Source organism: Mus musculus, chromosome 11, assembly GCF_000001635.26.
Source record: "Mus musculus strain C57BL/6J chromosome 11, GRCm38.p6 C57BL/6J".
In the NCBI taxonomy this organism is placed as follows: domain Eukaryota; kingdom Metazoa; phylum Chordata; class Mammalia; order Rodentia; family Muridae; genus Mus; species Mus musculus.
Window position 1 is genome coordinate 60,699,457 of NC_000077.6, and position 28,000 is coordinate 60,727,456.

Genomic DNA, 28,000 nt, shown 5'->3' on the forward strand with positions numbered 1-28,000 from the left:
ATAACAACGGCAAAGATGGGGGAAGTGGGACCGGGAGGGGCTAGAGAATTGTCCCTGGAATTATTAGAATGTTGTTAGCTCAGTCGTGAGTGGAAAACAACCTTTAGCAAACCACAGCCCAGCTTCCCACGGTTGGGACCCACCTTCGGACTACAAGTCCCAGCAGGCCCCGCACCATTGCGCATGCGTGACTGCCCCCCCCCCCCGGCGAGCCCGGCGAGCCCGGGGGCCCCGTCCTCGCCCATTGTCTGGCGAGCAAGGGGCGGCACGGCACGGCGGGCACGCTCACGTCGTGGGTCGGGCGGGCGTCCGTGGCGTCCCGCGCCTCCGTGCAGGCCCCGCCCCGCGCCTCAGGACCGGCGGGGCCGGGCGCATCCCGCGGCGGTGGCGGAGGCGGGCGCAAGATGATGAAGTTTCGGTTCCGGCGGCAGGGCGCCGACCCGCAGCGCGAGAAGCTTAAGCAGGAGCTCTTCGCCTTCCACAAGGTGCGGCGGCGGGGGCGCCGGCGGCTCAGGCGGGCCACATCGGGCCGCCTCTGCCCTGCGAGCGCCGCGCTGCTCGGGTGTGCCTGGTTGGGGTGTCGGGCTGCGCCCCGCGCCGTGCCGTGCGCTTTCGGGCTCCTGGTCTCTGAACCCCTGATATCTCTCCCGGTGTCCCTTGGGCTCAGTGGGGTCCTCCGACCTATCTGCCTTTCGCTCTTGGCCTCTTTTCTTTCATTTTTGGTGTGTAGCCCGGCTCGGCTGAGGGACATTCAGGGCCAGGTTTTGTTTTCTTTAACTCTTAGGCGGGCGAGAGAGGGAAAAGTGGGGGGTGGGGGGGCTGGGAAATCCCTGCGCCTCCACTTTTCTCACCAGGCTCTGCCCTACCTTGGGGTCCCTAGTTCAAGGGATGTGCTGGTCTGTATGCTCAACTGCATTTCAAACCTTAGTGCCTCAGTTTCCCCCGCCATGAAATGAGGCCAGTTTCCCCCTTGTGGATTCTGGATGTCCTTGCGACCCGGCCAGTTCCTGACCTTACTAAAGTTGGAGAGACGAGATACAGAAGAGACCCGGGAAAGGCCTCAGCTCCCACCTAGTCTGCACTGACCAGTATAGAGCCCCACAAGCCTAACTCTTATCTGTACTGGTGGGGCTCTGATTAGATGTTACTTTTATCCCAGAGCCTGTGTGCATCTTGCTGTTGAGGATTCGATTTCTCATTTCCATTACACACGTTAAAAAACAAACAAACAAACAAAAAAAAAAAAACTGAGGTTCAGTAGGGAGAGGGCCGCTTATCTTTCCTTGCCTTGCTGTGTGATAGCAGTGGAGTAGGAGTTTTGAAGCAGCTGCTACTGTCCTGAGTAGAACTTAGGGACCCTGGACTTCTCTTAGGAGGCACTTTCAGGGGGAGACCCTGCCATGGCTCAGTTTTTTCTTGTTGCGATCTCAGCAATGATCAGGGGGTGCCAGGCTTTACAGACACCATAACTAAAGAGCTGCCAGGAGAGGCTTCTCAGATGGGAGCCTCTTTTTGGCTCACCGTGAGGGTGTGCCCCATGAAACAAGAAGAGAGTGGGTTTTAGCCAGTGAATGGGGTGTGTAGTGGGGACCTCCACAGTTGTGATGAGTCTCTGAAGCATGGCTTCCCCTGACTGATGATGCTACAGTGGGTAGGAGTTGAGGAGGGTGAGGCCCGATTTGAGTGGGAAGCAATGATAGGAGATAGGTCATCTTGGGGAACGAGTTTGATTGCCACAGGGGGTGTTAGGAGATCTCTAGAGAATAGTGAGCCCCAGATTCTTGAGTTTGGACTTGTAGTCCAGGGTGACCAGTGGGTATTGGGTTTAAATCCAGCTCAGACCACAAATTACAAATTGCCTGTAGGATGTGCATCTCCTACTAGTTTAATTTGGATCCCTACCTCCTTGGTACCAGGGCATGGCGGACAATTCTTCATTGAAGGGGTGGTTTATTCCCTGGGAAAGGATGCGGACAAAAAAGCCAAAACAGAAGGGCAGAATATATAGTAGTTCACAGGGTTGGCTAGAGCTGTGGATAAAATATGGTGTGATGAGGGTGTGGGAATATGGACTGGGATGCTGACGTAGGCGGGACCAGTTAGGGAGGCCTTTCAGAGCTGGTCATTTGGGAGTGCCAGGTAACCTGCACAGTGTGGTCGGGGGGGGGGGGGTGCGGGGGGGGGAACAGAAGGAATGCAGAGGATGCCAAAGCTTTAGTCAGCTGCCTAGCCAAAGAGCCAAGTGCTTTGGGGTGGGAGTCAGGTGAACTGGGATGCCCAGAGAAGGACCACATGGTGAGGCCTAGGCTTTGGCTGTGGATCAGAAGGCATCTCCTGGAGGGCCCCAAGTAGAGGAGGTAGGACTGGCTGGCTGGTTTCCACCGGTGACTGAGCACTGGTCCAGGCAGGCATTGGGTGGGCCTGGAGCAGGGTGTGGGAAGGGTTACTTTTGTGAGTCTTAGAAGTAAGACAGTAGAGCTCAGGGATTGATTGGAGTTGGGGTGCAAAGGGTAGGCACTAGATAGGGATCTAGCCTCTTCCATAAAACGAGTCTGGTGGTGCCCACTAAGGACTGTGGGGACTTACCGTGCTGTCGTGTTCTGGTGTCTCTTGGACACGGAACGCTAAGCCTGGGGCTAACTAGAGGAAGTCAGGTCTAGACAGGGCATGGCAGTTCTGTGGGAAAGGGAATTCCCGAGCCAACTGCCGTGGTTGGTCGGTTGGTTGGTGGCCCTGATCTCTTGGATGGCTTGCTGTCACTGCTAAGTGTAAGCAGGCTGGATGGAGTACTGTGATCAGCCCAAGACTGCTTGTGTAGACCCTGCCACCCCACCTCTCCCTCCCCGATGGCTAGCTCCATGTAGATGGCCTCTTTTATTTATGTATTTATTTCTGAGACGTCATCACATCATGTGGTCCATGCTGTCCTCTATCTTGGGATCCTCCTGTCTTAGCGTTCCAAATGCTATGATTATAGCCATGTGCTACCAGTCCATATTTGACACCTCATGAAGGTATTCATGTCCCAACCACACTTGTGCATGGGTGGGCCAGTGGGAAGAGGCACAGTCACACCAAAGGAAGGAGTACGTATTGGAACTTAGTGTATAGGGAAGGACCTGGCCTCACAAAGAGCGGAGAAGCAGGTAGGTAGCACCAGCATCGACATGGACAATACTCAGGTCCCAGGTGCTATCCCCACCTCTGATGGTGCTGGGATTCCTGTTTTCCGGCTCTCCGTGTGGGGAGGTGGACAGCACCTTCTGGGCCAATTAGAAGCAGAAGCCCCAGGGTATTTTGCCCATAGAACCCTTTCTTCCCTCATAGACTGTGGAGCATGGCTTCCCCAATCAGCCCAGCGCCTTGGCCTTCGATCCTGAGCTCCGCATCATGGCCATCGGCACCAGATCTGGGGCCGTCAAGATGTATCCTTTGCTTCTGAGGTGCTGCTCACTTCATGCTGGAGTCTTAGCATGGCAGGTGCTTCATGGAGACAGCTGTGCTTGTTGGGGCTTCTGAAGAGGTCGCTGTGCCTGTGTGCCTGTGATGACTCCTTTCGGAAATGAGAGGGTCTTTTGGTTGGGAGATGGGTGATTGGAGGGGAGGTCGGTTTGCAGTAACAATGGCTGTCCCTTGCTGCCTTTCAGCCTACCAATTCTTAGGTAATCCTACCATCATCTTGGCAGCTGTGACTGGGGCAGTTAGGGGTGGCCTGTGAGCCCTGATGAGAGAAAGAGTACATGTGTACACACACACACACACACACACACACACACAAATACGAAGACCCCATGTGTTCAACCCAGGGCGGGAGGGCAGTGCCAGGCTCAGCATGGTGAGCGCAACACTGCCCCCATCTGGACACCGATGCCATACAATGGGCTGAGTGAGCTGTACAATGCAGGCATTTTCCTGTAGTCCAGGGTGGGGGTGGGGCAACAGGCTGCTGAATGTCTCCTTACTCTGGAAATAGCACCCTAACCTGCCTTCAGGAAAACTTGAGGTGCAGAGTCTGGCTAGAAGCAGCTTGGTAAAGGTGCCCCTCCACCTGCTCACCAAGAGCTGGAGCACTAGGTTGGGGTGGGAATGTGGCTCGTGGTTTATGAGGTAATGTCCCTTGTCAGGGAGTGTGGCTGGAGGGGATGTCCTTCCCTCTGTTGTGGGCCACTGGGTGTTTGGTGGGACAGTTACCAAGATGAGTGCTGCTTGCCATTCGAAGACCCGTGGATGCTATGCTGCTACTCCACTTGCTGTGACCTTGTACTGGGTTAGAGGTATCCACATCAAAGGTGTCCATATCAGAGTTGCCCATGGTCTACACTGCCAGGTGCTTAGAGCTGTCCTTGTGGGTATTGCCCTCGTGCTTAGTATACATGAGGAAGCCAAAGCTAGATCCTCCTTCTCTTCCCTTTTTCCTCTCAATTCCTGTAGCCATGAACTCCTGAGGTTGGGAAACTGAGGCTGGAAAGTGCCACAGTTGGTCTCTAGAGCCTCCCTTCCCCCTGCAGGGCAGTCTCATCTCCCAGGAGACTGTGCTTCCTGCCAGCTGCCCCTGTCCTCTCTTTGTCATCCTTGCCAGCCTCTTCAGGGAGTCCCAGCTCAATATCCAGGCAACTGCTCCTTCCTTGTCACTGGGACAACATCACTGACCCATCTCTTAGCTCTCTTGGGCCCTTTCAGCTTTGCTGGCCTCCATCAGTCCTGGAGTTTCTGGGTCTCGGGGCACTTGTTCAAACAGGTCTCCCGTCTTCTAGTCTGTGCTCATCTGGAAGCTGAGTAGTGGAAGCTGTTGGCTACCTGCTCTGAAGGGAGCTTGGGGTTCTTGACCATGGTCAAGAGTTGTTTGATCTGGCACTGCTCTGTTCTGCTTAGGCCCGTTAACCTCTACTGCAAGGCGCTTGGTCCGTGCAGGTGAATCCGCGGCCTCGTGTGTACCATGCCGGAGCCACAGTGCTGAGCAGGTGATTAGTCTTATTCCATTGGCACCAGCTTTCTGGTTTGAGTCATTGGCCTGCTGTACAGATGAGGGCTTGAAAACCTATATCAGTACCCTACTGGGGGCGCTGTGTGGGTTCTGTGGGCACCTCAGATACAGGAGCAGAGTTGCTTTAGGAAGTGGGGGTCATCAGGAGACTGCCGGACTCCTGGATGGGCAGAGCCTGTCTGACTGTCCTAGCTTGTCTGCACGTTTGTTCTTGACAAGTTACCTTAGCTATGGTGCACCCGGAGTGGAATTTACAGGCCTACATCGGGACGCAGCCACCGTCACCCAGATGCATTTCCTCCCTGGTCAGGTGAATAGCTCCCCTCCTTTACTAGCACCAGGTGGTCCCACCCCCGTGCTCTCCTCCCCTTCAGGCTACCCCCATTTTGGTCTCTGCTCCGTCCCATCAGGGCCGCCTCCTGACCCTGCTAGATGACAGCAGCTTGCATCTCTGGGAGATCATCCATCATAATGGCTGCGCCCACCTGGAGGAAGGCCTCAGCTTCCACCCACCCAGCAGACCCAGTTTTGACAATGCCAGGTACTGGAGGATCAGGCTGGGACTAGCCACTGGGCAGAGGAATTAGAGAGGGCCTATGAGCCTGCTCTGCTGAAGCAGTGCAGACACAGTTGGGCTCTGCTTCAGGAGCCCTGCCTGGATAGAACCCTTCTTGAAGTGGTATCCTTTGAAGATAGGGTTAGAGGTGTGGCCAGCTGAGACTGAGGCCAGTGGGCAGAGACTGTGTTTCCCACCGTGGGAGCCTTTAGTTTTGGGGGTCCCAGTGAATAGAATGTTATATACCCAACTCCTTAGACCTTTAGGCTGGCACAGTACCCTCTAGGGATTTGGGACAGTTCTATGCCAAGGTAATATCAGCAAAGTCTCAGGCTGGCCTTGAATTTTTAGTGATCCTCCAGCCTCAGTCTTCCAAGTGTAGGGTTACTGGTGTGTACCCCCATATTTGACCTTCCTGCTGGTTTCTTGAGTTGGGATCGGCTGGGCCATGGTTGATAGTCGGGAGGGTTCTCCAGGGTAGGCTTGGTGAGGTGCTGGCTGGATGCCTGGCTGTGCATAGCAGGCCGGGCTCCCCAGGTGGAGAGCCTTGCCCTCAGGTGTGCTGGAAATAGCTGCAATGGGATAGACTTTGCCCACAGGTTAGTTTTTCCTGGCCTGGCCTGGTCACTGTTTGGGCCCCTGATGTCTGAGGTATCTGGAAAGCTGGTATTGGGGACCCTGGCTGGGGCAGTGCTCTGATTCTGCCTGAGAGAAGCAGGGTAGTAAGTGATCTGTGAGTCTTTTGGGACCTGGAGAACTTATTTTTATCCCTTTCTTTGCTGGCATGCTGGGGGATAATTGAGTAGGCTAATTACACTGCACATAGCCTTCCCAGGGTGTCAGCCTGTGCTGTGAACAGGCCCTGTGAATGCAGAGAGGCATAAGAGAGCCCATAGAAAGGGTTCAACCTGTTCTGCCTTCCCCAGCAGGTAGATGGGCTCACCTTACTCTCTCTTCCTCTTTCCTGCAGTTTCCCTGCCAGTCTAACACGTGTCACTGTGGTCCTGCTCGTAGCTGGCAATACAGCAGCCCTGGGAACTGAGAGTGGTAGCATATTCTTCCTGGATGTAGCCACCCTGGCACTGCTGGAGGGGCAGACTCTCAGCCCAGATGTGGTTCTGCGCAGGTGAGCAGCAGGCAGGAGGACCCTCCCATTTCTGGGAAGTTCTCCTGACTCTCTGGGGCACTCTCTGCAGTGTGCCAGATGATTACCGGTGTGGAAAGGCCTTGGGCCCTGTGGAGTCACTCCAGGGACATCTGCAAGACCCCAGCAAGATCCTCATAGGCTACAGTCGGGGTTTACTGGTCATCTGGAGCCAGGCCACACAGTCTGTGGACAACGTTTTCCTAGGTAACCAGGTAAGCAAACGAGGCCCGAATGCTCCTCTTCCAGGCCCTTGTCCACACCTGCTGGCTCATGCCATCCTATCCTCATCCATAGCAGCTGGAGAGCCTGTGTTGGGGCCGTGATGGCAGCAGCATTATCAGCTCACACAGTGATGGCAGCTATGCCATCTGGTCCACAGACACTGGCAGCCCCCCAACGCTGCAGCCCACTGTAGTGACCACACCCTACGGTGAGCACTGGGGAGGCTTGAGCTGAGGGTGGGGACTAGGGGGCCAGCTGGCCTTGAGGGTACTACATAGCCAAATCTACAGAAGGAGCCTCCGGGGGGCATCGCTGGGTATGGGCCGTACCTTGGGGAGAGGCACAAGGGTGAGGAATGGGAGGTCTGACACTCTCCCCACCCCCAGGCCCCTTCCCCTGCAAGGCCATCAACAAGATTCTGTGGCGGAGCTGTGAGTCAGGGTAGGTAGAGGGGCAGTGTGGGAGGGGCTTGTCTGGCTGGGGACTAGAGGATTAGGCTCCGGGTATATAGGGGTGCAGCCCTTACTGGGTTATCCAGCATGTGCCCTGCACTCCCGGAGCTCCTGGTTCACACAGCCTCCCTCCCCTTGCAGAGACCACTTTATCATCTTCAGTGGTGGCATGCCTCGAGCCAGCTATGGTGACCGCCACTGTGTGAGTGTACTGCGAGCAGAGACACTGGTGACCCTGGACTTCACCTCTCGTGTCATTGACTTCTTCACGGTGCACAGCACACAGCCAGAGGATGGTGAGTATCCCACCTCTCTCACCCCCAGCTAGCCCAGTGTGGCTGTAAGCTGAGCTCACTCGCCCAACTCCACAGAGTGTGACAACCCCCAGGCCTTAGCCGTGCTTCTGGAGGAGGAGCTGGTGGTGCTGGACCTGCAGACACCAGGCTGGCCAGCTGTGCCCGCCCCTTACCTGGCCCCACTGCATTCGTCAGCTATCACCTGCTCTGCCCATGTTGCCAATGTCCCCAGCAAGCTGTGGGCCCGCATTGTAAGTGCTGGTGAGCAGCAGAGCCCACAGCCTGCCTCCAGTGCCTTGGTGAGTGTGGGTGTCTTGTGTCCCGGGAGGGGTGGTGAGGTGGGAGCTGTTCTGGTGGAGGGTGTAGTCTAGCCCAGACGGGAGATGGGTATGCGGGAGGCATGTGGCCAGGATGAGAGAGAGACCTTCAGCCTAACTTTAAGCTCCTGTCTTTGTTGTCTTTCTTAGAGTTGGCCCATTACCGGGGGCCGGAACTTGGCCCAGGAACCCTCGCAGCGTGGGCTGCTGCTCACTGGGTAGGTATGGGTGGCAGACAGGGCCCAGCACCTAGGAGGCCTTATTTGTTTTCTGAGCATCCCAGATTCTTTGGGTGCTGAAGTGCTCAGTGACTCAGTCTCAGTCCTAGTGAATCCGATCTGAGTTGTTCCTGTTAGGAAGCCTCCCTTGATTCTGGCTCAAAGCCCTCCTCTCCACTTCCTCTTGGCCTGGGACTGAGTTCCAGCCCAGCCCAGCCCAGGCTCCACCCACCTGGCTTGCCTGCCATGGACTGGAAAATCTGGGTTGGCCTCTGCTGACTCTACCAGTCAGGTGCTGGAAACGCCAGGCTAGGTCAGGGCACTGGTGACTCAGGCCTCACTAACTGCCCTGCCCTCCCTCCTGCCTGTCTGGGACCCTCAGGCCTCTCAAGGCAGCTCGCCCTTTCCTGTTGGGAGCTGGCTCTAGCCTCAGGGATGCTGGGGAGCCTGAACCACCTCGTTCTCTAGTTCCTTTCTGACTGACTTGGGAGCCCAGTGGGGCTCTGCAGCTTGTCCCAGTGCTTCACCTTACTTTTGTCTCCTCCTCTTCCTCTCCCTACTTTCTCCTCGTTTGACACCCAGCCTTTCCATTGCTTACCTGCAAGGCACCCTTAGGCTTCTTGCCTGACCTGGGGTTTGTGGCATGTGCTATGATTTCTGGGTACCCATTGCTCCTCTCTGCCAATTCCTGGTTGTCAAAGTGGTCATTCCTTTACCTTCCAACCTGTTCAGAAGGCTCTCGGGGCATGAGATTGTGTGTAGCCTGAGTACCTATTCTTCCTGCATTGTGGGTGCTTACTGCTGTGTGCAGTAGGTACCTGTAGTGGCCACTGGAAGAATAATTGAGAGGGCGTGGATCTCCCGGGGCAGGCTCTGACACTCACCTTCTCTACAGCCATGAGGATGGCACTGTGCGGTTCTGGGACGCCTCTGGTGTGGCGCTAAGGCCACTCTACAAACTGAGCACAGCTGGCCTCTTCCAGACGGACTGTGAACATGCTGACAGCCTGGCCCAGGCTGTGGAGGATGACTGGCCGCCCTTCCGCAAGGTGCCTCTCCTCCCTCCCCCTGCCCCTCAGGGCCGGCCTTTGAGCTGGTCATAGCTCTGCACTGCATCACCATCCCGTCTTATCCCTTCAGGTGGGCTGCTTTGATCCCTACAGTGATGACCCCCGGCTAGGAATCCAGAAGGTTGCGCTTTGCAAGTACACAGCCCAGATGGTGGTAGCTGGCACTGCAGGCCAGGTGCGGTTGGCCTGCAGTCTCCAGATGTGGTTGGCCTGCGGTCTCCAGATGTGGCTATTGGGGAGGCTTTCTGCAGGAGGTGGCCCTGTAGGGTGTGGTGAAGTAGAGGGCAACCAATGTGGGCGGTAGGTCAGAGTGGGAACGGAACACCAGGGAAGGTTGGCAGGGGTGAGGACAGATGCAAAGTGTGGGGTGCCATCACAGTGTGGGGTGCCATGACTTGAGTAAGGGTAGGGGAAGCACAGAGGCTTGAGGCTGGGAGCAGAAATATAGCTGTGCAGATGTGTTCTGCAACTGCAGGGCCTAGCGGGTCTGTAACAGAGTACCTGTGCACTGACTGCACTCGGGGCCTAGTGTCTAGTCATTGCTCAGTAGAAGGCAGACTCAGGAAGGAGTTACAGACTCCAGGAGGGCAGAGGCCAGCATGTTAGGAGGTCACCACAGCTCAGTGAAGGCTTTGGTACATTGTAGGTATTCAGGGGCCATTTGCTGGGTAGGTGAGTTCTGGGGCCACTCAGCCTCTCTCCTGCTGTGTGTCCAGGTGCTGGTGCTGGAGCTCAGTGAGGTCCCAGCAGAGCATGCCGTCAGTGTGGCCAACGTGGATCTTCTTCAGGATCGCGAGGGCTTCACGTGGAAGGGTCACGAGCGGCTGAACCCACACACGGGGCTGCTGCCGTGGCCTGCCGGATTCCAGCCCCGCATGCTGATACAGTGCCTCCCACCCGCCGCTGTCACTGCTGTCACACTCCATGCTGAGTGGAGCCTCGTGGCCTTTGGTACCAGTCATGGCTTTGGCCTTTTTGACTACCAGCGCAAGAGCCCTGTGCTGGCTAGGTATGTGGCACGAGGTGGCCAGGTGGGTGGGCAGCCAGAGCCCTGAGAAGGTGGTCTGGGATTCCGTTTCCTTTCAGAGGTTGTGCAGAAGCAGGCTGGTTGGGAAAGCCCTTGTAAACGCTCTCCTCCTGCGGGAGAACGGGTCAGCTCTTGGAGCTGCTGTGGGCACAAGCCCTAGCTCCGGTTGCTCTGGCCCCCAGGAGAGCAGGAGTGCAGTGTAGCTCCATAGCACAGTTGGCCCTGTCATCCCCAGGTGCACCCTTCACCCCAATGATTCTTTGGCCATGGAGGGGCCACTGTCACGGGTGAAGTCCCTCAAGAAGTCACTGAGACAGTCATTCCGGCGAATCCGCAAGAGCCGTGTCTCAGGCAAAAAACGGACTCCTGCTGCCAGTAGCAAGGTGAGTTGGGGCTGGCAGCCATGTCCGTGCCCTGACCCAGAGTGCTCCGGTCTGGTCAGGTGCCGTGGGCCCTGTAGGGTGAAGGGATCCTGCTGGACACGGGGCAGAGGGCTCTTGGAAGAGCACGTCTGAGCGCCTCTGGCCTCTGGCCCTCCCAGTTGCAGGAGGCCAATGCCCAGCTGGCCGAGCAGACCTGCCCACACGACCTGGAGATGACACCCGTGCAGCGCCGCATTGAGCCTCGGTCTGCTGACGACTCGCTCTCCGGTGTTGTACGCTGCCTCTACTTTGCTGACACGTTCCTTCGAGATGGTGAGGCCAGGGTAGGGACGAGGGTCGGAGAGGCTGGATGACCTCTGTACTGGGGGGAGGCGGTGTGAGAAGCAGCTTCTGTATGCTGAGCTACACTTTGGGACGCCATGGCAGCCAGCCGCCTGTATAGCACATCTAGGAGACATGTTTGCGGGTTTATAGAGTTGAACAGAAGCAAGGGAGCCGTGGTGAGGCGGACGGTGAGGGCCAGGATGGCTGAGGCCCTGTGGTAGGCAGGAGGCAGAGGTCGGGGACAGATCAGGCAGAGCTGGTGCTGCCATCACTCAGGGACTCTGTGGGAGCACGTCCTCTCTGTGCTTCATGTTGGCGGTTCTTTGGTTTTTACGTTGTATCATACTAAGTATAAACAAAATAGTGTGTAGTCCCTCATATACTTGAGCTACCACCCCAGTGTGTCAGCACACTTCACTCTTTTACTTTTGTTTGTGTTTATTGCTTGTTTTTTAGACAGGGACTCACCACATGGGCCTTCTGCCTGATACTTGCTATGTAAATCATGTTGGCCTCAACTCACAGAGATCTGTCTCTACCTCCTGAGGGTTGGCATTGAAGGAGTGTGCTAGCGTGCCCAGCCTTGCAGGAGGCACTGCGTTTGCTGGAATGAGTTGAGGGTGTAGCGTGTTGAGTTGGTGGTATCAGGTACTAGGTTGTGGCCCTGATACCCCCTTGAAGATGCCCTCAAGGTGACTCGTGCCTCTGGATCTGGGCTGGTGTTTCTGACCAGTGGGTTGAGGCCACACAGCAAGTGTAGACTGGGAGGGCGCACTGGTCCCTGCAGCCAGTTAGGAAATGATGGTTACAGTGAGGGTGAGGGAGAAGGGTCTGTGGGGAATGGACTCTCAGAAGGCCTTCCTACTTTACGTGTTCTTCACAGCGACCCACCACGGGCCCACCATGTGGGCGGGCACCAACTCGGGCTCTGTGTTCGCCTATGCGCTGGAGGTTCCAGCAGCCACAGCAGGCGGAGAGAAGCGGCCTGAGCAGGCAGTGGAGGCGGTGCTGGGCAAGGAGGTGCAGCTAATGCACCGAGCACCTGTGGTGGCCATTGCTGTGCTGGATGGTCGTGGCCGGCCACTGCCTGAGCCCTATGAGGCTTCCCGGGACCTGGCCCAGGCGCCAGACATGCAAGGCGGCCATGCTGTGCTCATTGCATCTGAGGAACAATTCAAGGTGAGCTGCCTTGGGTGATGAGGATCCATTCAGGCCCTCAAGCACTGGGTGCAGTCTAGCCCTGCCTTAGTTCCCCCTAAGGCCTTCTACCTCACAGCCTTCTCCTAGAGCCGGTGGAAAGCGCTTGAATCTTGGTCCGTGAGAGTACTAGGCATAGGACAAATGCATATGTCCAGTGATCTGGCCAAGGGTGGAAATGAGGCTCATGGTGAAGCCTGGGCTGTTCTGTAGGCCATCTGCTGGATGGCTGGTTAAGTGAGTGGCCTTTGATATGCACAGTTGGATTGAGGCCTGCAGAGCCAGGTGGGTGTCTGCAGCTGAGGAATTTTGTGGTTAGGACTAAGCTGGGCCTGTCTGTCTGTCAACAGGTGTTCACACTACCCAAGGTGAGTGCTAAGACTAAATTCAAGCTTACAGCCCATGAAGGCTGTCGTGTGCGGAAGGTAGCCCTGGCTACATTTGCCAGCGTGATGTCTGAGGACTATGCCGAGACCTGCCTTGCCTGCCTCACCAACCTGGGTGATGTCCACGTCTTCTCGGTGCCTGGCCTGAGGCCTCAGGTGCACTACTCCTGTATCCGGAAGGAGGACATCAGTGGCATCGCTTCCTGTGTCTTCACACGTCACGGCCAGGGTGAGGCGGGCAGGTCGGGGATGAGTGGTGGGTTACACAGAAAACCCGGGCCACCAAGGGTTGGCGGTGGCAGTGTCCCTTAAATATTCCTTGGCCCTTTTCTCCCGCCCACAGGCTTTTACTTGATTTCTCCATCGGAATTTGAGCGCTTCTCACTGAGTGCTCGCAACATCACAGAACCACTATGTTCTCTGGATATAAGCTGGCCCCAAAATGCCACCCAGCCCAGGTTTGTGAGGAATGGGTCCCTTAGCCGCCTTGGGCCCTGCACTCCCCTGGTGTTAGTGCCCATTTCTAGTTTGGGGGTCAGATGCAGCACCTGTAATAGTCTCCATCACACTCCCATCTTTTTCACAGGCTTCAAGAGTCACCCAAGCTGAGCCAGGCTAATGGGACCAGAGACATCATTCTGGCCCCAGAGAGCTGCGAAGGAAGCCCTAGCTCTGCCCACAGCAAGCGAGCTGGTGAGAGGGCACAGGGGTGGGGCAGGCAGGCATTGAGGGTACCTGAGGGAGAGGGGTTAAGACGTAAGCTCAGGTTCCACTGAGCCAGGGCTGGAGGGCGCCTGTGTGTGCACATGCGTGTCCTGTGTGCTCTGTCGTTAGTACCTGGTCTCTAGGTGCACAGTAGATACTGAGCAGCACTTCTTCCAACAGATACCATGGAACCACCCGAGGCCGCTCTCTCGCCTGTGTCCATTGATTCAGCTGCTAGTGGGGATACCATGCTGGACACAACAGGGGATGTCACCGTGGAATATGTGAAGGATTTTCTGGGGTGAGGCCAGCTGCTCTCCCAAGCCGCCATCCCCAGGGCAACTAGGGGTCTTCTTACCCCAGCCCTTCTGATTACTGCCCTCCCCAGCTCTCCTGAGGACTCTGAGAAGAACCTGCGGAACCTGGAGGCAGATGATGCTTGTCGGGCCTACACCCTTCTGATTAAATGAGGTGCTGTGGGGCAGCCTGGCCTTACCACACAGCAGCTGCCATCCCTCACTCCAGCTGGAACCCTGCAGGCTTCTCTAATGGTGTCATTCCTCGAAGCCTAGCTGCCTTCCTCTGGCTGTCAGGCATAGGGGATCCACAGTCATGAAAGGGCCTGGCCTGGCAGCACTGAAATCCTGTGCATTTAGAAGGCCACCTCTGACCCTGTGGGTGTAGGAGTTGATGCTTATCCAGTCCACAGAGCCCATTTCACAGGAGAGTCACTGAGGCTGATAGGTCCTGCCTATTGAGCCAGCACATGGACCTTATGTGCCCCTACCGTATCTTGCTATGGACCCAGCCTAGCTGGAGACTGGAGCTCTCTGGACCTTAGTAGCTAGTGCCTCTGCAGCCTACATTGGGCATAGATAACTAACCATACCCTCTTCTACTTGGTACCCTCCTAGCTCCCCAGCAAGCCCATCTTGGGCCATCACTGAAAGGGGCTGCCTACCCCGCAGGCAGGCATGACCTGGGTTTGCTCCCCTTAGTCGTCACCATCTGTCGGTCTTGCCTTGCCCCTTAACACGGACCCGCTGACTGATGCTGGGCCCTGAACACATCCCAGCCTCAAGCTCAGCCGGAGGGGTGCGAGCATCCTTTTGCACTCCATACTGTACTTCCTTTCTCCTCAAGCAGAGTATTTTTCTAACGCCTGGACTGAGCTGGCCAGTCATTTCTAAAGCAGTTTTGGTACTTGCTCCTGGCCTGTGTGTATTGTGTGCTCCTGTGACTAGAGACTGCTGGGCGTCATGACTGAAGTCAGTCAGAGGTGTGTGTGTGCGTGTGTGTGCACGTGTGTGTGCGGCAGTGAGGATGGGCTTCCCTGTAGATGCCACCTTCGGCTTTTCTGTCTTTTTTTAAAAACTAGTTGTTTTAATATTAAAAGTACTGATTTTTTAATATTGAAAATAAAAGCATTTAATATCTTTTAAACTACATCTGCACACATGTGGACACACTGGTGGGGCTTGGGGCTGTGTGCTGCTTGCAGGCTGTGGCTAGCTGAAGCAGGTACGAGGAGTCCTCCTCTTCCTCACTGGAGTCTGAGGTCATAGGTACTGCTTAGGCTGGGGCTTGGCGGAACGTGCTCCAGGCGTGGAAGCAGCGGGTGAAGGCGCGCTGCTCATTACCTTTGCGGACCAGGCGCAGGCGACGTGGCCGCTCATGTTCTTTAGAGCGTGTGTGCTGGATGTATACCTGGTAAGAAAAACAATGGGCCTGGGTAGTCCTCTAAGGCCTGCTGGACTGACCACTGTGCCCCTTCCTCAACGTCTATCCAGGATGAGGGAGGGACAAGTGGCTCCTGAAACCGTCAGGCTGGCTTCAGTAATCTCTTACCTGGCAAGCCTTCAGACTCAGTTTGATCTCCACTTGGCTTGTCTGGGTCCCAACCCACATGTAGACCTGAGGATACAGAGGATGAAATGGTCACATGGGTTTCTTGGCCCTTTTGATGTTTATAGTGCTTTTAAAAAAAAACTGAGCCCAGGCTGGGCAGTGGTGGCGCACGCCTTTAATCCCAGCACTTGGGAGGCAGAGACAGGCGGATTTCTGAGTTCGAGGCCAGCCTGGTCTACAAAGTGAATTCCAGGACAGCCAATACTATACAGAGAAACCTTGTCTCTGAAAAAAAAAAAACAACTGAGCCCAGGGCCTTTGTATATGATGCTCAGTGCTCCACATGTGGCTGGTGGGAAGGCTGCCCCTGGCCCCAGTATTCCCAGCTATAGCGTCTCATCTTAATCCAGAAGGCAGGCTCTGAGGTGGGAGAATGTCTCACTTCTTGGCCATTGTCTAGCAGCATGATGTCATCGTCTGCCAGGTCATCTTGGCAAAAGTCAGAGCATTTCTCAGTCACTGCGAAGTAACCCTTCTCATTGGAGCACCTGTCGGGCAACAGCCAAGGTGAAGGGCAAGGTTAGAAGGATCCACCTGAAGAGCCCTGTGTGCTTCATGTACTTTGTGTCATTGTCATAGGCCTTGTGTGTCCCCGTGTGTGCACAGAAGCTAGGGGAGGGATGAGGGGTACTCACCTGAAGAGCCTCGTGTGCTTCATGTACTCCGCATCGTCATCATAGGGTTTCTGTGCACCAATGCCTACCCAGAAGAAGTTCTCTGGCTCCTCGCCTTCATTGATGACCTGTGAGAAGGGCTGGTCAGCCAGGGCCCTCATCTGCTCTTCCCTTCCTGCCTGCCCCCACCTCTGTCACCTGTTTGCTGTAGGATGCATCAAACATAGTGTTCAGGATGTCCTCTGCCAGCTTGGCTTCGTCGGGGTCTGATGCCCGACCTACCCAGGCATACACAATGCCTTGGTTGTCCTCGCTTTCAAAGGGGACCTGGGTATGCACAAGTGCTTGGGTCAGCTTGATTCTTGCCCACCACCCTGCTCTGCTGTCCTGCCCACAGCCTCACCTTGAGGATGAAGCAGAACTCAGAGTTGAGAAGGCTGGAGTCAGTGTTAATCTGGATGCACCTGGGGAGGGGGTGGTGGTGTCAGCAGTGTTACCTCCACCATGGAATCCTGTCCCCTCCCCAAGCCAGGTACCCACCGGGTGCAGAGGGCACTGCCGTTGGTGCGGATCTGATAGAGGGTCGGCTGAAGAGTACCCTGGGTCACCTTCCTCTTGCCTCGGTGAATGATGAACTTTCTTTTGAAATGGGATAGGAACTTGGGGTTCTCCTGCTGCTGTGTCATACGTACTACCTGGAGATCAGAAGTGCTGGGTAGTTCCCTAGACCCTGCCTCCAAGGGCCAAGCTCCCTCAGGCCTGGTTTGATCATACTACCATCCCAAGCACAGGCCATGGGGCACAGTTCAGGGCTTGTGTGAATACACACCTCCAGCTTGCCAGGGAAGAGGCTCTCAAACTTCTTCTGAAGACTGAATGTGAAGGTCAGCCAGCCCATGTTGGAGGCCTCCCGGCCCTGCCAGAAGTAAACGATGCACTGAAAGTCCTCCTCTGGCTGCTTCTCCTCTGCCTCCGCTGCTGCTTCCTCCCCTTCTCTGGCCTCTGCCGAGGCCTTCCCCTCCTTGTCTTCTGTCTTCTCTTCCTCCTCGTACTCCACAGGTACCCAGTACCTGCGATTCAAACAGTGGTGAGCAAGGGTTGCACAGGGAAAAGAACAAGAGGCTGAGGTTTTGCTCTGGCACCTGCAGAGGAAGACATAGCAGTCCTGTGTGTAGAAGTGGCCAAACTCCTCCTCTGGCAGTCGAGTGAACTTGCGGCCCTCCAGCACGAAGCCCTCCATGCCATCCAGGTCCTCATTCCACTCCTCCATCAGCTGCTCTGCCTGTTAGCCGTCATCAAGGAGATGTGAGCACCATGCTGTGCAGAGCCCCTCCCTCTCATGTCCCCCCCGCCTCCCCTCCCCCTCCGCACACACACAGAGGCCTCACCCACCTCAGCCAGGGGCATGGGGGGCTGCCGAGGTAGGAAGAGTGCAGTGAGGTCAGCCTTCATCTGGTCTGTCTTCTCAGTGTCACGCTTCACCTTCCCAGAGAGGCCCTGGCCCTGAAGCACAGCCTCTGCATTCCGTGTGTAGTCCACTGTCAACACATCGTCCCAGTTCTTGAACTTGGCCTTGAACACCTGTGTTGAACAGTGTAATGCCATAGCTGGAGGGGCATAGCACAACTAAGGTCAGAGGCTGGAGAGGCTAGAGGGATTGTGTAGGCCTGGAAAAGCTGGTTAGCACTCGGGGTAGCGTCTACCAGGAGCTGGAGCTAGGGCTTGGGGAGGTGTAGCTTAGCAAACAGAAGTTGGGACAGGCTACAGAGGGGGTGGTTCAGCAAAGAAAAGTGGATTTGGCCACCTCTGTAGTAGTTGGCCAGCAGCAGAGGGCATAGGGCATGATGAGCAGGCTTCTGGGTGTGGGGGCATACCTGGGCCTCGGTGCCCTCCAGGCTGCGGCTGACCACTGTATGTCGTGGCCGGTGTAGCATCCCACATAGCTCCTGGCCAAGTTTGAGTGCTGCTGCACGCACTAGGCGTGGGGACTTGCGGCCCAGCCAGATGAATACATCAGACCAGCAGTCCAGGATGTACACGCATCGTGTGTCCAGTAGGCTCTGCAGCTGTGGGACAAACGGTTGGAGGTCAGCACTGGGAACGCACAGAACTACACAGGACCCATGTCCAGCCTCCTCCATCTTACCAGCCTCATTCCTGGCATCAGCTCCACCTTGGGCCGTTTTTTGTGTTCCACTGAGAGCTTGTAGTTGATCTGCGGAAGCTCCAAGTAGCCCAGACCCAGGCCCACCTGGCAGGAAGAAATGATGGGAATGGCAGACCCCCACCTTGCTGTGTTCCCTTCAAAATGAATGGCATTTTAAAGAGCTCTTACCAATGGAAGGGTTTAGTGTTTATTGTTTTTTTCTTAGAGTAGGCAGCAGTACCAGGGTTTTGTCCACACCAGGCAAGTACTCTGTTACAGAGCCCCTGTCCAAGCCCCTGGAAGGGCAGTTTTTAAATATCCTTTTTTTTTTTTGAGGCAGGGTTTCTCTGTGTAGCCCTGGCTGTCCTGGAACTCACTCTGTAGACCAGGCTGTCCTTGAACTCAGAAATCCGCCTGCCTCTGCCTCCCAAGTGCTGATATTAAAGGCGTGTGCCACCAGTGCCCGGCCCTGTTTCTGACTTATCTCTTTCCTGCTCATAAGAATCTTAGTCTTTTGCCACTCAAAAAAACTAAAGCAAATGTTCAACTGAGACTTCTGGTCTACCTTCTGGAAGAGCATTCGGACTCCACCCTCAAAGCTGCCTTCCAGACCTGAGCTTCTCATCCAGGTGATAGACGCCTCCTTCTCTCAAAGCAATACCAATGTACCAAGCTGATTCGGTACCTGCCGACAGCGACACCATGACTCACCTTGTATAGCTTGGGCTGGGGTGGCCAAAAGTCATCAGGCACATGATTCTTGATCTCAGAAGGCTCTCCACCCAGCACATCCCAGAACCCTGGGGGCTCTTGGCCCTGCACCAGGAGTGTGATTTCCGCCTTCCCTTTCCGCTCATTCTTGTTTATTTTCTCTGCAAAGAGCCTAAGGATATATGCAAACCCCTCAGTAAGGCCATGTTGTTCTTAGGGGATGCCTTCTTTTTTTTTTTTTAAAGATTTATTTATTATATGTAAGTACACTGTAGCTGTCTTCAGACACTTCAGAAGAGGGAGTCAGATCTCGTTACAAATGGTTGTGAGCCACCATGTGGTTGCTAGGATTTGAACTCCGGACCTTCAGAAGAGCAGTCGGGTGCTCTTACCTGCTGAGCCATCTCACCAGCCCAGGGGGATGCCTTCTTTTGCCCAGAATATTCCGTAAGATCCACCTACCTGGCCTTAGTCGTGTTACTCAGTGTGGCCTGGGCCCCCCGCCACACATAAATGTCCAGCCCTTGGTCCAGGAGAAACACAAACCTGGATAAGACAGGAAGAGCTGTAATGTAGACTGACTCAAAAGATGGGGCTCTGGTTCCCTTTTTGGGCAGACCTCAGGCTTTTCTGCCAGGCTCTGAGAAGTTATCAAGGTTGCTTCTTCATAGATGGGAGGCAACTGAGGACAAGCACCCCTGCTTCCTGTAGTACCAGGGAGCTCACCTTGGATCTAGTGAGGACCCTTTGAGGGGCACAGGCTCCAATTTGATGTTCTTTTTCCCATATACACGGTACATCCTGGGGAACAGAGCAAGAATAATTTACTGTGAGCACCCGGGTCCACCTGACTTCAACAGCCTTGCTTCCACCCAGCCCCGGCCCACCCATTGCTGCATGCTTACCTGGTAACATAGTGTGTATCTTCCACAGTATAGAAGCCACTGGCTGTTCCGCCTTCAATGTAGGAGATGTCATTGTCAAACACCTATGTGTGTGAGGATGGTTCATCATTGAGTTGTTCCCTCCTCCACCAAGTACCTGCCAGACTTGGTAGTTTATACAGCTGAAGCGTGTGTGCAAACCTACAGTTATTCTAAACAGGATGAGGTATATACTGGAGCACAGGGCTGCACAAAACTGTCCCAAATGAAGGACAGTCTGGACAGTGTTTATGGAAGCTTGCAAACCTGGGGGGTGGGGGGGAGGCCTAAAGTAAACGCTCCAGCTGCCTGCTATCTCTCTAAAGGGAGCCCAGCTGGTAGCAGAGGTAAGTCAGTTTGCCGACTGGTTTTGTGGTTTATTTTTAGGTTTGGCTCTGCCTATAACCCCGAGCCAGTAATTACTCTAACAGCTATTGGTCCCAGCCCTATCTCACAGCTACATTCCTTAACCTGTCTATCTCCTTTAAAGCAACCTGCCACTCCCTCCCGCTCAGCTCTGACCACCTTAGGCTCTCCAGACCTCACCTTGCTGTCTGAGGTCTCTTGTTATACTACCTTTGGCCTTAGCCCCCTGCCCCACCTCTGTACATGTGGCCCGAGTTCCCTTCTGTGTGTATCTCTGGCTGCACCTGCAGGAACTCCTCACTCTCGTCACCCATCTCCTCTCGAACAGTACGGCACTCAGCACCCAGGTAGTTGCGCAGATTGACTGCATGAATGGCGGAACAGGCTTTCTTGTCAAGTGTGGCCTCCCCACCAATCCAGTAGTAGATCTCCCAGTTCAGGGAGCCGCTGTCATCCAGGAAGGTCTGAGGAGACCAAGTAATCAGCCATGAGGGCTTTGCTGGCCTTCCAGGCTACATGCACAGCCACAGCTGCATCAACTCCCATCCCCCAGCCTCACTGCGTCACACCATGCAGAACACTAGGAGCCAGCCCCACCTTGAGCACAATGTAGCAGTCAGCCTCGTAGAACTTGCCATGGAAGGCTTCTTCCACCAGAACAGGCACAAAGTTCTCAATTTGCCAGATGGTCAAACCAGGCAGCTGGCCCACATCCTCCGTAAAGAACTCCGAGTAGTCAAGGCGTGGCTTCTCCAGGCCCTGGTCCCAGCGTCGTACCTTTCCCCCTGGTGCCCGGGCATCTATGCTTTCCTGGGGACAGAGGAGCAGTGACTCTACTGAGACACTAAGACTGGCCTCTTCCTGCCCTCACCACAGGGCCTTTGCATTAGCCATTCTCTGCTCAGGGCCCCTCTTCCTTCTGAGAGTCCAGCCCAGCCCTGACCTGACTTACCTCTTGGTTTTTGTTTTTCTCCTGGGCAACATCTGACATGCCCTTTAGCACTTGCTTGGCCTGGACATCCTGTGCTGAGTCCTTGCGCCTCCGTAGCCGCATCTTGCGAGCCAAGGGGTCCTTGGACCCGCTCCCTACTTCAGGGAATGCAATCATCTGAGCCACTGGGTTGGCTACTGGACATACAGCCCGAGGGCAACCCCACCCTGGTACCCAGTGTGCAGAGGGGGAAGCAGAGAAGTGCCCTTGCTCCTGGGCGAGAGCGCATTCCACTCACCAGCTGCAGCAGCAGCCACTGTGGCCGGGGAGGCGCCCGCCAGCCTCAGCTGGTTCTGTAGCGAGAAGTCAATGTTGTACCACTCGGCGGTGCGGTCAGCAGGCTTGGGCGGCATGACCAAGCTGGGGTTTTCTCGAACATCCAGGACCTGTTACGTGAGCAGAGGTGCTGCTGGTCTGGACACTTACCTCCAAGCAGCCTCTAATTTCAGTCTCTGCCTGGGACCAGGAACTAAGTTCTGACCCTGGCTACTCTGCAGCTGCCTGTGGGGCTTCAGTGACAGACACAAAGGTGTGCTGTGAAGAAGGTGCTCACCCCAGTAGCACTGACCCTGGAAGGCTACTGCTGGGTCTCTCAGTCTGAGATACAGGCACACCCTCTGCTCCATCCATCTTTCCTGATACCCTGCCTCTACTCCAACACTGGCCCAGCTGCCTGACCTGGATCTCTGTCAGGAAGTGGATGGCCTCAGGAAGGGTCACCAGGCGGTTCTTATTCAGGACGAGTTTCTTCAGTTTTGGGCACCTGTAAAGACAGAGCCCGACAGAGCCTTAGGGGATCTGGCGTTCCAGTTAGGGCCAGGCGAAAGGTGACTTCCCAATTCTTTGTCTTAGAGCAAGGGATCCATATGAGGGCCAGTGATTTTCAGAAGAGGATGGGACCACACTAGCTTCCTAACAGGTACTCTGAGAACCTCAAGTTGGGTGTGGGGTGGGATGGGTCTCATCCCTAAAGGCAAATCAGTCATTAGCAGGATGCAGACAGATCGCCAAGTGTGAGCTCCCACCCCACGCCAGCCTGCCCAGCACCTGCAGAGACTTTCAGGAATCAGTTCTAGGTTGTTGTTGGCAGCCATGAATTCCTCCAGGCTGGTGAGCTTGCCGATGCCAGAAGGCAGCCCATCAAAGTCCAGCTTGTTGGAGTTGAGGTACAGCTTCTTCAGCTTGGTGAGCTTGCAGATGGCTGACTAGAGAAGCAGGAAGTCAGTTAGAACAGAACCAGCACTCCTGCCTGGCCCACCCAATGTCCCAGGCACAGGCTCACAGGCAGGGAGGTGAGCTGGTTCCGGGACAGATTCAAGGTCTCCAGGTGCACCCACTGGTCGATGCACAGGGACAGCTCTGCAATCTGGTTGCTACTGAGGTTGAGGCGGCGCAGGCTGGGGAGGGTGTACAGGCACTCCGGCACCCTTGTCAAGTCATTGCACGACAGGTCCACATCTGGGACATTGGAAGGGCACATCAGTTAGGACCCATACAGCAGTCACCAGGAACAAGCCTCAGTGTGAATTCCAACTATTCTACAACCAGGTTGTGTGGTCTTAGGCAAGTAATTTGTATGACCTGCAGTTTCTACACTTGAGAGACTCCTCATAGCAGGTGGCCTAGTGACAGAAACCCAATGGAAATTGACCACTGTGTGCAGAACTGTAATGTCAGCACTTGAGATGCTCAGACAGGGGACCGCTATGAGTTCAAGGCCAATCTGCCTACACAGTAAGTATCAAGCCAGGCCAGGCAGCCAGAGTCACACAGCAAGCCCCTACCTAACATATCTGCGAGACATGACAAGAAGCAGGACTCGGCCCCTTTATTCCCAAGGAAGCTGGTAAGCTCAAAGGGGTGAGAACCTTAGGGGCTCCCCAGACAGTCCAGACCTGAAAGGTTGCTCAGGCCCTCCAGGCTGGTGGGGAGGTTGCTCTGGGTGCGTTGAGTGTTCCTCAGATGCAGGGTCTGTAGGGCCATCATGGCTGGGAGCTGCCTGTGAGGAAAGGATTTGCCACCCTAGGGTAAGTCCACTCAAGGGACTCTAGGGATGGAGTGGGCAGGAGGGCATGACCAAAGAGGGGGACAAGATGTATAGCAAGCACAGGCCAGTGCTGAGGCCTGAGGCCTAGGGTGGGAAGGGTCAGGACTCCTAGGAAGCAAGGAAAAGCAAGGCACCTACCGGAGCTGTGCATGTAGCAGCGGGTTTCCATTCAGCACCAGTGTCTGAAGGTGCACGAGGCGGCGCATTTGAGGGGGAAGGCTCTCTAGGCGGTTTTCACTGAGGTCCAGGTACAGCAAGTCCGTAAGGTTGATGAACAGCTGGTTGGGGATGGAGTCGATGCTGTAGTACAGAGGGGAAAGCCTGAAAATCAGTCTTCCATCCCACCTGGCTCTGCACTGCCCACCTGGCTCTGCACTGCCCACCTGGCTCTGCACCTGGCTCTGCACTGCCCACCTGGCTCCTCACCTGGCTCTGCACTGCCCACCTGGCTCTGCACCTGGCTCTGCACTGCCCACCTGGCTCTGCACCTGGCTCTGCACTGCCCACCTGGCTCTGCACGGCCCACCTGCCATGCCCTTGATCTCCCCAGTACCCGTTGTGGCTGAGGTTGAGCACCAGCATGTTCTTGGCATTCTCCAGCTCCCGTGGGCATTCTGTCAACTGGTTATGGCTCAAGTCCTAGGGAGCAGGGACAAGGTCAGGCCAGGGTGCCCCCCACACACACACCGTCCCCATGCCTCTGCCATACCCAGGGATCTGGCAGGACATTGGACATGGAGTGACAAGAACGTTCAGGGATATAGATTGAGTGAAAAGGGGACTGGGCTAGGGAACTGAGTGTACAAGTGATGTGGGCTCAGCATTGACCACTCTAAGGGATGATGGCGGCCCTTGAGGCAGCTATGAGTGAGGACTGAATGAGCATCACAGGGGCCAGATGGGCAGGTAACCACTGACCAGAACAGAGAGATCATCCAGCTTGAAGATGTCATCAGGGACTCCGGAATTCTTCAGGCTGTTGGCCCGAGCTACAATGGCCTAGGAGTATAAGGAAAGAACTTGGGATCCTCATTTTCTGCTCTGAGAGAGAAGCTCAGGCCAGGTGGGGAGCTCCTTCGGAAACTGGAGGCCAGGTCTGAGAATTCTCCCTCCTCTGACCTTTGCTCACACACGACATCTGGTGGGCTTCTCCCAGCCTCCCAGTGAGTGCCTCTTCAAACTTTAAAACCCAATGTCAGCGTGCCTCCAAGGCCAATATGGGGCCCTCAGAGTTATGGTACTAGGATGGAAGCCCAAGGCTTTACGTGTGAAAAGCATGCATGTTGTCACTGGACTGTATCCCCACTCACCTTTTTTTTTTTTTTTTTAACCAAGACAGGGTCTCATTATGTAGATCCTAAAACTCAATGTGTAGACCAGGTTGGCCTCAAACTCAAGAGATCTGCCTGCCTCTGCCTACTGAGTGCTGGGATCAAAGGCATGCGCCACCATGCCCGGCCCTGCAATCTATTTTTTTAAGTGCAACCTACCTGCTGGAGGAAATGGAGGAACTTGCCAAAGCTACTTAGCCAATGTGATGGTGTAGATGTGAATGGCCCCCATAGACACATATATTTGAATGCTTGGTCCCTAACTGGTAGAGCTGTTTGGGAAGGGCTAGGAGGTGTGGCCTTATTGGAGGAGGTATATCACCGAAGGCAAGCTTTGAGGTTTCAAAAGCCCACACCACTCCCAGCTAGTTCTTTCTGCTTCATGGTTGTCTCAACACATGAGCTCTCAGCTACTGCTCCAGTGCCATGCCTGCCTGCCTGCTGTCATGTTCCCCTCACTGAGATGGTCGTGGACTCTAGCCCTTGGAACTGTGAATCTCCAAATGAAATATATTCTTTAAGTTGCCTTAGTCCTGTGCTTTGTCACAACAGAAAAGTAACTAAGCCAGTTAAGTGGCAAAGCCCTGGTTTAGAGTCAGGGAGCCCAAGTCCAGATCCTGGACTCTGAACATCTTGGGGTTCTGGCCCTGTGAAGGATAATCCTAACTGAAGCCTGTAAGGCTGGCAAGGGCCTGATTTTCAAGCTACCTTCTAGGCCCAGTCACACCAGCTACACTGCTGTCTGGGGGTGACTTTTGTGTGGCTAGAGTCTTTACCTATGTGGTAGGTTAGAAGCACACTAGACACACTAATGTGGCCTAGTACTGTGTTCTGCCTACACTGCTGTGTTCACAGCCATCCAGAGAGGTGGTGGGTTTTGAAATGTCCTCTCTTTTCTCTCAGAAAGTTCTCCCATTCATATGAGCTCTCTTGCAGCAACACGGGCACAGAGGGGAGGAGGGTGGAGACACTGGCCCGCGCCTGACCCTACCGCAGCCCAGGCGAACACTCACCCGAAGCGAAGGCAGGCTAGACAGTTCGCCGTGAAGCGTGGTCAGATGGTTGTGGCTCACAGACAGGTGCTCCTGGACAGGACAAGAGTCAAAGGTTCAGGTGGGGACCTAAGGTATCCAGCCCCTGCCTGCAGCCCTGTAACTGCACCATCTGGGAAGGCCATCCCAACAGTCCCCTCTCCTTTACACACCATCACCTGCCTTGCATACCTCCCAGGTGGATGTGCCCCCACACACACACCATCAGCTTCACCCACAGCTATTTCTGTTTTCTCTTGATTCCACTCCCCTTTTTTGCAGAGTATGCCAACCTGGCCTAGCCCCTAGGATAGGACCCTCCCCGCGCCCCGCCGCCTACATCCCTTACCAGCTTCTGCAGAGCCGCAAGTTCTTCAGGCAGGTAGCAGAGGCCTGTGCGATTCAGCTTTAGCCATCGCAGGCTGGTCATAGCCTTAACATTCTCAGGGAAGTAGCCACCCTGGGGGGTGGGGAGGAAACAGGAGGGTGAGGACAGTCTAGGAGATGAGTGCCTCCTCTCATCACCTTCTGTGGTCCCTAGAGAACATTTCTCTTTCTTACTCACAGAATGGCACTAAACGAAAGCTCCCAAAGGACAAACATCCTGGCCCAAACGTGTCTCTCCAGCTGGAGTCTGTCCCTGGTGTGTTTCAAGGGTTCCTCAGCATTCCACTGTGCTTAGTGGAACTCACATTGCTTTGCCTGGGGTTCCAAGGCAGTTTGGCTGTCTGGGATTGCACTAAGAGCCCAGCTCCCCAATGTTCCTTGAACAGTGTCATTCATTCATTCATTCATTCCTCACATGCAATGCCCACTTCAGCATCCCTGGCCTTTTTGTTTGTTGTTTTTCAAGACAGGGTTTCTTGGGGCTGGAGAGATAGCTCAGTGGTTAAGAGCACTGACTGTTTTTATGAAGGTCCTGAGTTCAAATTCTAGCAACCACATGGTGGCTTACAATCATCTGTAATGACATCTGACACCCTCTACTGGTGTGTCTGAAGACAGATACAGTGTACTTACATATAAATAATAAATAATTATTTTTTTAAATTAAAGACAGGGTTTCTCTGTGTGTAGCCTTGGCTGTCCTGGAACTCACTCTGTAGACCAGGCTGGCCTCAGACTCACAGAGATCCACCTGCCTCTGCCTCCTGAATGCTGGAATTAAAGGTCTGTGCCACCACACCAGCCTAAGGTTTTGTCCCCCTGTAACTCCCAATTACAGGGTTTCTCTGTGTAGTCCCTGCTGTCCTGGAACTCATTTTGTGTCCAGGCTGGCCTCTAACTCAGAGATCTGCCTGCCTCTGCCTCCCCAGTGTTGGAATTAAAGGCATTTGCCACTCCCTCCAGGCTACTCCTGGCAGTTTTGACATCTGAGCAGCATGAAGCTCAATTGCCTTTTGCTACTGTAACACCTCTTCTTCCAGTCACGTTCCCTAAGGTAACTCAGACGTTCCCAGTGGAGAGAGAATAGAGACCACAAGTGAGGATGGTGGGTATGTAGACAGGATGAAGTGATGCCCACAGTGTACGGGATCCAACATGTGTCCGTGTGCAGGTGAACACGGGAGGAGCCCACCTCCTCCTGCATCCCCCAATCTGATATCTAAAGGACTCGACCAGGCGGTGGAGAAGGTCCAGGCTTCTGAGCTGTCCTTCGGGGCCAGCTTTTCTCTCTTTGGGCCTGGGTCTAGCCGGCACATTTTTTTTTTCTTCAAGTCAAGACAGGGTTTCTCGATATAGCTATGGCTGTCCGGGAACTTGCTTTTAAGAGCAGGCTGACCACGAAGTCAAAGATCCACCTGCCTCCGCCTCCCAAGAGCTGGAATTAGAGGCGTGCACCACCACGCCCATAGCCTGGCTCTTTATAGTCAAGAACCAGGGCTGCTGGCTGCTTGTCCCCCTAGTCTAGCAGTTGAACAGACTTGCCGCCTAGGACCTGGCGCACCTGTCACACTCCTTACTAACAGATCTCTTTCCATTACACGCCACCAAACGGGCTGTTCCTGAGCCCCTAGGACTGGAGAGAACCCCGAGTTCGCGGAGGGAGAAGTGACGTCCCGAGACCACAGTGTGGGGCGGTGGCTGGCTAGGGCGTATTCCCTCGGTGGCATGGGGTCCGGTTCGCGGCCTGAGGGCTCAAATCCCGCGCGGCCCCAGACCCCCGGAGCCCCCGCCCAGGTCTTCCGCCCCGGGCGGGGCAGGCCCGGGAAGACTCGCGGAGGCCCGCCCGCCCCGCCCGCCGGTCCCGGAAGCGCAGAGGAAGCGGCCCGGGGAGACGGCCTAGGGGTCGCCTTTCCCCTTCTCCCCCAGCTAACCTTGAAGTCGTTGCCGCTGAGGTCCACGCCGCGCACGAACGGCAGCACCCCGGTGGCCTCCATGGTGGCGCAGCTCTCTTACGGGCAGGGAGGACGCGGGGCGGCCGAGAGCCGCGGGCTGGGTCAGCGCCGGCCCCGCCCCTTTAACCCGCGCGCGCCGCCTCCCGGCCGCGGCCTCTGCGGGAAGTGCTGCTAGGCGACTCCCAGAGCTGCGAGGCCTCCCTGGGACCAGAGTTCTGGGGAGGCCTGTAGGGGTCCCGCTGGAGATGATCAACACTTCCAGTCTCCTGTCGGAACGTGGAGGGTGGGGTCCAGGCACTGTCGCTTGGG

The 28,000-nt window shown here is 55.3% G+C and overlaps 2 protein-coding genes across 10 annotated transcripts; one reads left to right on the forward strand and one right to left on the reverse strand.

The window, feature by feature from the left end:
* Positions 1–215: 215 nt before the first annotated feature.
* On the forward strand, positions 216–14,730 carry Llgl1 (LLGL1 scribble cell polarity complex component). Of its 8 annotated transcripts, none has more exons than NM_001159405.2 (22): positions 244–485; positions 3,328–3,425; positions 5,213–5,294; positions 5,395–5,525; positions 6,511–6,666; positions 6,737–6,899; positions 6,982–7,117; positions 7,296–7,350; positions 7,503–7,657; positions 7,733–7,956; positions 8,125–8,192; positions 9,088–9,241; positions 9,333–9,437; positions 9,979–10,271; positions 10,525–10,672; positions 10,831–10,984; positions 11,880–12,175; positions 12,544–12,808; positions 12,923–13,037; positions 13,166–13,272; positions 13,465–13,585; positions 13,673–14,730. In NM_001159405.2, the coding sequence occupies exons 1-22, from the start codon at positions 405–407 to the stop codon at positions 13,752–13,754; spliced, it is 3,189 nt and encodes a 1,062-aa protein (NP_001152877.1). In that variant the 5' UTR covers positions 244–404; the 3' UTR covers positions 13,755–14,730. The 8 variants fall into 8 exon arrangements, 6 of the variants coding, with proteins under 6 accessions (XP_030101473.1, NP_001152877.1, NP_001365765.1 ...); NM_001378836.1 differs by having other exon boundaries at positions 6,985–7,117; XM_030245613.1 differs by lacking the exon at positions 7,296–7,350 and having other exon boundaries at positions 216–485; positions 6,985–7,117; positions 13,673–14,727.
* Positions 14,687–27,807, reverse strand: Flii (flightless I actin binding protein). 2 transcript variants are annotated; one of them, NM_001302207.1, is made up of 30 exons: positions 27,671–27,807; positions 25,702–25,812; positions 25,335–25,406; positions 23,909–23,989; positions 23,544–23,629; positions 23,129–23,290; positions 22,839–22,942; positions 22,226–22,401; positions 21,991–22,148; positions 21,622–21,706; positions 21,182–21,329; positions 20,905–21,038; positions 20,550–20,762; positions 20,237–20,416; positions 19,569–19,651; positions 19,390–19,464; positions 19,126–19,209; positions 18,664–18,835; positions 17,953–18,057; positions 17,681–17,872; positions 17,199–17,387; positions 16,949–17,088; positions 16,636–16,876; positions 16,347–16,501; positions 16,210–16,270; positions 16,005–16,133; positions 15,828–15,934; positions 15,575–15,680; positions 15,133–15,198; positions 14,687–14,991 (listed from the first exon to the last, which is right to left on the reverse strand). In NM_001302207.1, the coding sequence occupies exons 1-30, from the start codon at positions 27,731–27,733 to the stop codon at positions 14,857–14,859; spliced, it is 3,813 nt and encodes a 1,270-aa protein (NP_001289136.1). In that variant the 5' UTR covers positions 27,734–27,807; the 3' UTR covers positions 14,687–14,856. The 2 variants fall into 2 exon arrangements, with proteins under 2 accessions (NP_001289136.1, NP_071292.1); NM_022009.2 differs by having other exon boundaries at positions 20,905–21,041.
* Positions 27,808–28,000: the final 193 nt, after the last annotated feature.